This window comes from Diceros bicornis, chromosome 6, assembly GCF_020826845.1.
Source record: "Diceros bicornis minor isolate mBicDic1 chromosome 6, mDicBic1.mat.cur, whole genome shotgun sequence".
In the NCBI taxonomy this organism is placed as follows: domain Eukaryota; kingdom Metazoa; phylum Chordata; class Mammalia; order Perissodactyla; family Rhinocerotidae; genus Diceros; species Diceros bicornis.
The window spans coordinates 29,667,802-29,678,692 of NC_080745.1; the positions used below are offsets into that span (position 1 = coordinate 29,667,802).

The following is a 10,891-nucleotide window of genomic DNA, read 5'->3' on the forward strand; positions in this document are numbered from 1 at the left end:
AGGCCTGTGAGACGTGAGGGGAGGGCAGATGGAGGCCTCCTGGTCCTTCTTTTCCCCGCAGCCCCTGGAAGTGGAGCACGGGGGAAATGTCCCATGGTACCAAGGCCCTGGGCAGAGGGTCCGGGCGTGGCCTTCCAGGGATGGAAGGTGCTCCTGGCCCCTGCTCTGGTCCCAGAGGGATTAGGGGAGGTGGTTCCCTATTGGACCCCACCCCACCCGGGTGCCGCAGACCGTCGGTGCAGGCCAGGATTGCCTCCCAGGGCATCGGAGTGCTCAGGACCGCTGGGCAGAGCAGGCAGGCGTTAAGGCCCTCTGACGAGGCGGACGGCGCCGAGGGAGGCCACATCTTCTCCTTTGGTGGCATCTGCCTAGAGAACCTCAGTGCTTAGCAGGAGGGTTTCACAGCCTGTCAGCTCTGCCATGTTCATTTCCGATTTGATGCTCTGCTCTATGAAGGATGATTTATGGTTCCGAGCTGGTTCTTGGCTGAGAAGGGAACCTCTGTCCTTGATTTAACTGCCCTCTCAAGGCACAGGGACCCTGAAGAAGGGTGTCTGAGGTGCATGCAGTACCCAGACGTGGGATGAACTGAGTGCTCGTGCTGATAATAAACCTTTCGCCAACACTTTGTGATAGTCCGTAATCCTTGCGCACGCGTCGTCCCATTTGCTCCTCATGCTGTCCCTGGAAGGACGTCAGGACAGGTGCTTGTCTCTTTCTGGTGTCAGACAGCTGGGTTTAAATTCTGACTGTGTCTTCCTGGACCAGCTACTTAACCCCTTGTCTGCAAATGAGTGTATTTGTACCCATGTCTAGAGTTATTGGGCCCATGCTCGAAAACGGTAGCCAGTATTGTTATCATCACCACTGATTAGTAGTAGTATCTGTTCTAGATATTGTGCATGCCAAGAATTGACTCCCATTTGCTGCAGCTCTCCTTTCTCCTTCCCTCCCTCCTTTGCTTTCTCTACCCTTCCTTCCTACGTTTCACCAAGATGTGTCAAGTGCTTACTTTGAGCTTATAATCTTTCGTCGTTGAGGATCCAGCAGTGAGCAAAAGAGACGAAAATTCTTTCCCTCGTGGAGCTTACAGACAATAAAAGATAATTACAGTATGCAGGCTACTAGATGGTGGTATAAATGCTCAGAGGAGGCACAGAGCATGGATGGGGAGTGATCAGGGTGGGGTGGGGTGTCATTTTCAGTGTGGTGGCAGGGAAGCTCTCACAAAGACCTGGGTGAGACGCGGCAGCAGCAGTGTGGATATCTGGGGCAGGGGGAGCAGCCAGTGCAATCAGCCCAAGATGGCAGTGGGCCTGGAACATTCTGGCAGCACAAGGAGGCCAAGGGAGCTGAAGTGAGTTAGTGAGAGACTTGTAGGGTGATGGGCAGGAGGGGGACAGAGGGGTGGGTTGGACTGTGTGAAGTATGACTTGTCCTCTGAGTGAGACCAGAAGCCACGGGGAGGGTGTCAGCCCAGCAGTGACAGGATCTGACATACATTTTTTTGTTGGTGGTGGTGAGGATGATTGACCCCGCATTAACATCTGTTGCTAATTGTCCTCTTTTTGCTTGACGAAGATGGTCCCTGGGCTAACATCTGTGCCCATCTTCCTCTATTTTGTATATGGGACGCTGCCACGGCATGGCTTGATGAGCGATGTGTAGGTCCGTGCCTGGGATCTGAACCCAAGAACCCCTGGCTGCCAAAGCAGAGCCTGTGACCTTAACTCACTACACCACCGGGCTGGGCCCTGGCATACATTTTTAAGAGTAGTTTTCCTCCCAGATGATCACTTCAACAGCTTCCCAGATCTGGGATGAGGAGCCAGTGTCCACAGAACTGAGATGTAATTAAAGCCAAGGCAGACTTGGAGCTTTGGAGGTGGGGGCAGCCCTGGCAGGGAGCAGTGAGGGGACTCTGGAGTCCTCTGGCAGCTGGCCCCCCCATCCCTGATGCAGTCACCCAGCAGGTGTGGTGCCCAGGGTGACCTTGGCACCTGGTTCAGCCTGACAGGTCTTGGTGCAAATGTGCCTAGGGGGTGAGTGAGCCCATCGGGCAGGAGCAGGTGTGGCGGCGCCTCACAGGGAGGGTGTGGCCAGCATGGCAGGCCTCCTGGCAGGACTTGGCAATTCCAACATCCTGTTGGGGTGCAGGTGGATTACCAGGGCCCCTCCCTGCAAGGTGCAGCTGGGTGGGGATCTGAGAGTTGAGCCACATGCTCTGCGAGGCCTGGCTTTGGGGAATGGGACCCCTTTCTCCAGAGCAGCACTGCTTCCTGCTCAGAACCAGGCCATCCTTGCCCATCTTTCATAAAGTAGTTGGTATTTTCAGAAAGTGCTGTGTTCCCCCTTACCAGATTACAAGGCAGGACTCATCTCTATTTACAGAAGAGGCTTTGAGAAATGAAATGACTTGTCCAAGGCCATCCAGAAAAGCTGGACTTGGACTTGGGTATCTTTCCATCCTCAGAGAGATCATCCTACCGCATCACAGACTCGAAGTTCCCAGTATACTGGGTCCAATTCAGGAAGGACTAGAGACAGGGCAACAGCCCGGATCTGAGGACTGGGGACTGTGGGGTCCTGGGATTGAACGGGCTTGCTCTCCAGCACTGGGCCAGGGCAGCTCCCACTTCTAGGGTAGGCTGGGCCCTTTGAAGACAAGAAGGGTTACCCTGCAGAGCCCCACACCCAAACCCGCTGGTAGCAGGCCACGTGGAGGCTTCTGCTGGTCTTAGGAACACCTGGACTCCAGGTTGCAGGCTGGTGTGGTAGAGGGAACTGCCTGTGAGTGATGGGTTCCCTTGGGCTAGATTTGGAGGAATCATCCTGTCAGAGAGACAACAAGAGATGGGAGAAATAGAGCCCAGTGGCAGTTTATGTCTTGGCTCTGTGGTCACCTGGCTGGGCTGGGTGGCAGTGGGCATGTGGCTTCCTCCCAGGCCCTCAGTGTTCCCATCCGTAAAGTGAGGGGGGTTGGCATGCGAAGGGATTGCTGAGGTCCCTTCTCAGGCTTTGGGCTTTGATCTGGTGGTTCAGGGGAAATGCCCAAACATCCGACAGGTACGTGCTCTGTATAGTGAGTACAAGGGACTGTGGTCCTGTTGGGCCCTAGGCCACAGGTGACACAGGACGTATGAGGCCTTCTGTGGCCATGTCAACAGAAGGTCACTGAGGGGAACGCCAGTAAAAGGAATGGGGAAAAGGCAAAAAAGGGTTGAGGCCATGAGCCTGTGAGAGGCTGCCCGTGTGGGTGGGTGGTAGGAGGGGACTGCCAGCCACTCTGCTCTCTGGGGTCCCCCTAGATACCTGTACCCTGCAGCCCTCCTCACCCTCTGGTCTGGGCACTGTCCCCAGGAGGCAGCTGTAGTCTGTTTTACACAAGACTGTGGTGGGGAGAGAGGGCAGGGCTGGAGGGAAGAATGGCTTCCAAAGCAAGACTGAGCCTCTTTCTCAGGGGGATGGCTACAGCCAGGCCTCCACCTTCCAGGACACCCCCAGGCCCCACCCAGTCTCACCTCTTCCCTGCTCCTCCCTCCTCCATGTTCCTCTTTCCCACAAGGCATCCTTTTCTCCATTTCGGAGAATCTCTGGTGGCCTGTCTGTGACCAGGGTAGCTAGAACCTGCAGCTGGTGGGGTTTCTCTCTCTGACACACACACACACACACACACACACACACACACGCACACACAGTGATTTCCTGGAGCATGAGTAGGGGTCAGGGCCAGGTCTCTCCTGACACGGGGGTAGCCTGTCTGACCTTGCTCAGAAGTCCTCCCTGTGAAGGGGCTCGGTCCTTCTCTGCCGTGGGAAGTGGAAGATTTAGGGGTGGAGGGACGCCCACTTTGCTATTCAGAACAAAGCTCTGGTTCCCCCTGAGGCAGTGTCCTGTGCAGCACAGGAGAGAGCATTGTACTGGGACCCAGGAGGCAGCCTCTCTCTGGTCCTCAGCCTCGTCTCGAATGGGAGGTTGATCTGATGGAGTTTAGAGTCAGAAGGGATCTAAGAGTCACCCGGTCCAGGGCTCACTTAGTGTAGGAATCCCTGCCCCAGCTGTCCTGGAGGGAGTGCCACACAGATCCTGCTGGAAGCCCTCAAGTCGGGACATGTGAACTCCCAGGGGTCCATTGCCTGTATGAAGGGTCATAGCCATTAGAACCTACACTCATTTATCCTTTATGCTGTAATTATTTATTAAGGTTTCACTTTGGTCAAGTGTCCCTCCCAGGGCGACCAATCGATGAAGTGGTATGGCTTTAACTGAATATCCTTAGAGGTAACAGTCCCATCAATGGGTGCTCTGTCTCGGCAGCTCTAACTGCCACATGCCGAGCACTGTGCGTTGCTTATTTCACTTATGCTTCGCCACCACCTTGATGGGGTTGGCACGCCTACCGCCCTGTCACATGGAGGAGGCTGAGGCTCGTGAACTGACTTGCCTGCGGTAGCCAGCTTGTAAGTGGCGGAGCAGACCTAAGCCCAGATGGGCTCTCTGCCTCCAACCCAAGCTCTCAGCCTCTGTGCCTTCCCCTGAGAAATGCCTGCTCTCAGTTGCCCTGTCTGTAAAATGGGGAGAATTCCACCTGCCTGTTGGATTTAGTATAAGCTCTAAGCGAGATCATGCATAGAAAGCACTTAATTGTTAGCTACTGGCACCCAGTCCTGGCTTGATAAATAGTGGCTGATCACTATTACATAATGGGCTGTGCCCCTTACCACCGCCCCTGCCTCCCTCGGGTGTCCCCAGCAAGGCCAGAACCTCTCTGGGCCTCTGCTGTCTTTTCTCCGGAGTATGGGGTTACAATACCTGCTCCCGGTAAGGGATGCTTTGGCCAAAGTGAGGTCAGAGATGGACAGGGCCTTTCCCTTCAGGCCAAGGAGCGCTAACCTGGCCGCTGGCATCAGGCTTTGCAGAGCTCCCGCCCTCTCCTCATTCTTGCCTCCACTCCCCCAGTCCTGCCTCCCACATGTGGTAATTAAGCTCATGACATCTAGTGTAAGCAAATAATAACAAGGGTGTTATCTCCCTTTCGTCTGTGTGTTTCCTTGCCTATCATAAAGTAATTAAAATAATGAAGGCCGTGTGAACAATCGGTAAGAGAACTGGCGCGAGCGTTATCTGCCATATACCTCTTGTGCTGCGAAGTATTGAAGCCTTGAAACCATGTACGGAGAGCGCTCCCTGCCTCCCAGCCTTCTTCATGCCGTTCCCTCCTCCAGGGTCGGCCAGGTGGCCACGGCGCCTGAGGAGCAGAGAGCTAGCCCTCCAGGACCCAGGCTGTGGCCGTGGACCAGTTCAGAAGCATCCCTGAGGGGCACTGCTCAAAAGGAAACACAAAAGCCTCTGATTTGCGGGCCTTCTCCCTTCCCTGATCTCTTCTCGGTCCACCCCACATTCTCTGGTTCTAAAAGAAGCAGGTGGTTCTGTGCCTGGGTGAAGGACGAGGTCAGGAGAGAGCTGGGGTTAAGATCCTTGTCCCATGTCAGTTCAGGGCAGGGATGATCAAGCCATGCCAGGATGATTAGGGGTGGGGTTCCCAGACCAGCAGCATCAGCATTACCTGGGAACTTGTTGGAAATGCTAGTTTGAGGTGAGGCCCAGTACTTTGTGTTTTAACCAGCCCTCCAGGTGGTTCTGATGCCCATTCAAGCTTGAGAACCACTGCTAGAGTGTCAGTGCCTTGAGGAGAAGTGGGAGGTGGGGGACTAATTAATCGAACATGTATTATGTGCCACTGGGCACTGGTTAATTCCAACAGTGCCCATGGGGCAGGCAATAGTGGCCCCGTCTTACGGGGGAGGTCCCACAGGGATGGGAGAACTGAATCCACATCTTCAGTTACTGAGGCTGCCCTGGATCAGGGCCTCCGTGTCTTCCAGGTCACCCACCTGTGCAGTCTTCACGTGGCCAAGACTTGGGGTCCTAACAGCCCACTGAGACTATCCTTAGACTTGGGCAGAATGCTCCACGGATGTCAGCAGGCAGCCCCCAAATATGCCCACCCTGTGTGCCCCACCCCCTGTCCGGCCTCCTCTTGGACTGTTTAGCTCTGTGGGGCCCAATACACCTGGAAATAAAACATGAGCACCAGTGTTGCTTTTCTTTTCCCAGCTTCCCTGAGCCAGGGGAGGCCGGAGCGGGAGGACCAGGGGTCAGGAGCAGTTTTCTGCCAGCCTGCAGTTCTCCAAGAGGACAACCTCCCAGCTCTCCTCTCCTCACTGCCCACCCACTGCAGACAGAGATTTTCACCTCTGCCCTTGGTCTTCCCCATTCCCCCAAAATCGCAGTGATCTCCAGTGTCAGTTTGGTTTGGAAATTAATTCTGGCTTTTAAATGATGAACATACTTGCTGGCATCTTTTTGAACATCTGTATCTACAGAAATCGTTAGTGGGTATTTGAGTAGAGGGCCCCGTTAAATTTAAATTTTAGGTAACTAATGAATAAGTTTTTAGTATAAAGTGTGTACTGTGCGATGTTTGAGGCATACTTATACTAAAAAGGTATTTGTTGTTTATCTGAAATTCAAATTTCTCTGGGTGTCGTGTATTTTATTCAGCCACCCTGAGCCCAGGCTCTGTGGTCAGTGAGGGGCTTAACTCATAACCCTTTTTATTCATTCATTCATGTTTATTGAGCCAACTATATTCCAGGCGCTCTTTTAGGCACTTGGGATACAGCATTTGGGGGAGGCAGACTGTAAATGAAGTAAGTGAGTGAATTATAGAGTGTATTAGACATTTTAAGCGCTATGGGGAAAAATAAGGTGGAAAGGTGGTACTGTTGTAAGGCAGAGTTGCAACTTTAAAAGGGTAGCCAGAGAAGACTTCATTGAAAAGGTGATATTTGAGCAAAGACTTGAGGGAGGTGAGGGAGCAGGCTGTTGACTCTCTGTGGGAGAAGAGTATTCCAGGCAGAGGGCGCATTGCATGCAAAAGTGTACAATTTAGGGTCCTTTGTGGGGCTCAGTTATCTGACGAGTTCAGCCTTCTTTCCTCAAGCACATTTTAAGCCACGAAAGGGAATGTATTGTCTCCTGTAACTGAAAAGGTCTGGTGTGGATTTCAGGTGCAGCTGAATTCAGGCATTCAAATGATGACATCAGTATTCTGTCACTTCTCCTACTTTCCTCTGTGGCGGCTTCATTCTCAGGGAAGAGTAGATTCCTACTCTTTCCAGCAAAAGTCCCAGGCTTGAGTCATATTGGGTTGGTGTGGGTCACGTGACCATCCCTGGCCCGATCACTACTGCCAGGGGGATGGAATAGTCTGACTGACATTCTTGATTTCTGGAGCCAGCGTGGGCCAATTAGTCCCTTTTGAATCACACAGACCGAGATGAGGATAAGGGGATTTCCTTGGGAAAGACAGGGTGTTCCTGTGAGAAGGGCTTGAAGGCTGGGCAGGCAGACCACAGCACGCCGACCCACCTCCCTCCCAGCCACTCTGTGACCCCAGCAGGATGCTTCCTTTTCTGAGCTTTGTGATTTTTTTTCTTTAAAACAGGAAGAGAATAATCTCATTCTTTCTTTCACAAAGATATTTGAGGAAATAAAAGATTCTTTTAAAAAAGATTAAAAAAAATATCAAAGCCCTATCCGTCTGTTCTCCCCTACCCCTGTACATTCAAGCCAGTTCCCACCTCAGCCTGGACCCTTCTGGCTTTGATTCTTTTGGGTGGGGTTGTATTTTTTAAATCCTCTTGGTTTCTATGTCTCAACTCTTGTTCTCTCTGTTGCCAGGAGGCCCAGAAGATTAACAATGGCTCAAGCCAGGCGGATGGCACTCTCAAGCCAGTGGACGAAAAGGAGGAGGCGGTGGCAGCCGAGGTCGGCTGGATGACCTCCGTGAAGGACTGGGCGGGAGTGATGATATCGGCCCAGACACTGACTGGCAGAGTCCTGGTGAGTCCCCAGCTCCCTCTTCACACGAGGAGCCCCTGCTGTCTGGTCCTTGATTGCCTTGTTTATAGGGACGTGATGTTTTGCTGGGTCTTCTCCAGCCCACTGGCTGTGGGGAGGTGGGGGTGAACAGGGAGTGCTCCATGTGGTCATGGAGGACAGGCTGGGTTCTTCATGCACATCTAAGCTAGTGGTTTGTGGAGGGATTTGCAGAGAGTGGGCCGGTGTCCAGGGAGAGAGGGTCTTTTGGGGAAGGATCCATGGAGTTCTGCATGCGTGTGTGTGTGTGTGTGTGTGTGTGTTTGCTGGCCTTCTGGGGATGCTACTGTTGTCCTCTGGCATCATGTAGAGAGCCCTTTTTGGGACAGTTTCCTAATCTCCTGCCCTATGTGACCTGGATGCCGCCCACAGTGGAAATCCTCAGTCATGCTGGTGGTGAAACTTGTTGGCAGCCCACCTGTGGCTGCCTGGCCCCGTGTTTGGTGCATTGCTCATATGAATGCACCATATGCGTGTGATGGAATGAATGGGGATGCCCTGATGGCTGGGAGGATCAGGCAGAGATGCTGGAAAATAGATGTCAGCACCCTCAACGTTTCTTGGCAAAAACTCAGTGAGGAGGTGACTGTAGCTTATTTCTGATGAGGCTGTCTCCTAGCCCCATCTGTAGCCAGGGCTCGTCCTGCCCCTTCTCTGTGCATTTCCTGCCTTCTCTCTGATCTGCTTGTATAGAGCTTGGCTTCACTGGCTGGTCTCATGAGCTTCTGGTTCTTGACAAGGATCATGGGTAGGACAAGCATATAGTGATTGACCATCCCAGTTTGCCTGGGACTGAGGAGTACCTGGGACATGAGTCTTTCAGTGCAAAGACTAGGAAAGTCCTGGGCAAACAGGCACAAATTGGTCACTCTGAACAGGCTATGTTCCTGCCACGTGTGGGCCCTCCCCTGAGGTAGCCATGTATACCAGCTTTCTTGGGTCTGCTTTGAGTCAGGAGTTTCCCTGAGAAGGATGTTGCATTCAAAATGATTTCTCGTTATAATTGTGGAAGCTGTTTTGTGTTGTCTGCCCTTGCTGGGCCTGAAGCTTGGGCTCAGTCAAGAGTCATTTGGCTCGTAGATGGAATGATTGGGGATGCCCTGATGGCTGGGAGGATCAGGCAGAGATGCTGGAAAATAGATGTAAGCACCTTCAAAGTTTCATGGCAAAAACTCAATGAGGAGGTGACTGTAGCTGTAGGGAGGTAGTGAAAATTTCACCCATCAGAATCCTTCTTGGGGAGAATTCTACATTATGTTTGGGATAAATATCTTACAAATGGCTTGAGGGAAGGAGTAAGACACTGAATGCCATGCTTGAGTCACAAAGGTGGTGGCCAAACAGCCTTTAAAGAGGACAGGGTTCTGTTAACTGAGGGACCAGTCCTGAGCTGAGCCTTCTGAAGAGTCTAGACATGAAGCCATGGCTGACATCAATTGGTGGCAAAATAGAAAGGGGAGAAATTTAAAGTTGGGATTTTGGAGGAGGAGGAGAGAGAAACTGGTGAGGCCAGTTGCTGCATGAGGAAGACAGACGGTGGATGATCTGGGTTGGTGGGACCCAGGAGAGACTGGGCAGCACTGAGGGTCTAATGAGGAATTGAAAGTGGCTTGTTCTGGCCTGTGCTGTGTAACCACCATCCTTGTCTCCCCTCCTGATTCTTCAGTAAAGTCTCCATTGCTCTTTATGTTTGTATATGAGTGGATTCTATGTGGGAAACTTAAAGACATTGAATTCTGGATCTGGGCATTCATTCACATGGGGTAAAATGGAGGCAGTGCATTCTACAGGTGGTGACGGTGGATGAGGAACAGCAGGCAGTTTGTTGCACAGATATGACGCCTGTTGCTTCCATGTGGCCATTGTAAACAGTTCTAATTATCTTCATCAGCATTAACCAAGAATTCCTGAGCACCAATTCTGGGCCAGGTGTTTTTTCAGCCCTGTGGAAAACAAGAATGATCTTGATTCCATTGCACCATGAGTGGAAGTTTTTGAAGGAATGTCTGGAGGAGAAATGCTATGGGTACAAGCATTGTGTGTGTGTGTGTGTGTGTGTGTGTGTGTGTGTGTAAGGGGATGGCTGAGTCTGGGGAAGTAGGGGGGATCATGAAAGCCTTTGGAGGGAGGAAAGCCTTTGAGCTGAAACTTTCATTTCAAGATGAATTGAACACACGCTTTACGATAGAGATGATATAAAAAATGAAAACATACTCGAGCTTGAAAAGAAGAAAGAAACCACTTAGTGTGTCAGAAGCTGAGAAGAATACCTAATAAAACAGAAAGGGTTTGAGTTGAGCTTTGAAATGTGAGTTAGGATCTTGAAAGTCAAAGGAGAGGGAATTCCAGAGTGAGGGAACAGCAGGAGCAGAGAACGGGCATGGTGCATTGGGGGAAGGACGCCCGCACTGCGCGTGCAGAGGCACCCGAGGGGAAGTAAGACTGCGAAGGTGGGCTGCAGACAGCTTGTCACCTCTTCAAATGCCAAGCTAAAGAATTCAGACTTGATTTTGTAGGGAAAGGAGATTTTGAGGGAAGGGTCTCAGGATTGGTGGTTGTGCAGAGAGATCTGGTGAATAAGCGGAGACAAGATTGGTGAGGCAGGAGCTCGGAGATGGTAGGATCTGTTAGGGTGGTGAGCTGCCAGCCCCTGTGACAGGATGAGAGAGGATTACTGCAGTGGCCCTAGTCAAGCAAGGCCTGAACTAACACGGAGCAGCGGAGGCCGGAAGGTGGATGTGGGTGATACTGTGGAAGAAGAACTCACAGGCCAAGTGCATCCAGTAGCCACCTCGATATTACTGCTAACAATTACATTATCAAGAGTCTTTTGTGAGCCAGGCACTATGCTAGGCCCTGTACATTATGATCAGTCTGAAGGCTAAGGACCATGTTGTATCCACGTGTGTCTCTCATTTTGCTGTTGTGTTGTAGGGGTTCATTACAA

General features: G+C 51.9%; 1 protein-coding gene across 1 annotated transcript in view; it reads left to right on the forward strand.

Annotated features, from left to right (window-relative positions):
* The window catches only part of LOC131406898 (calcium-activated potassium channel subunit alpha-1-like), a 212,431-nt gene extending 203,735 nt beyond the window's left edge, over nt 1-8,696 (forward strand). The window contains exons 2-3 of the mRNA XM_058542758.1: nt 7,747-7,908; nt 8,685-8,696. Of these exons, the coding sequence (XP_058398741.1) occupies nt 7,747-7,908; nt 8,685-8,696 (174 nt within the window). The remainder of the gene's footprint in view (nt 1-7,746; nt 7,909-8,684) is intronic.
* The last annotated feature ends 2,195 nt before the right edge of the window (nt 8,697-10,891 follow it).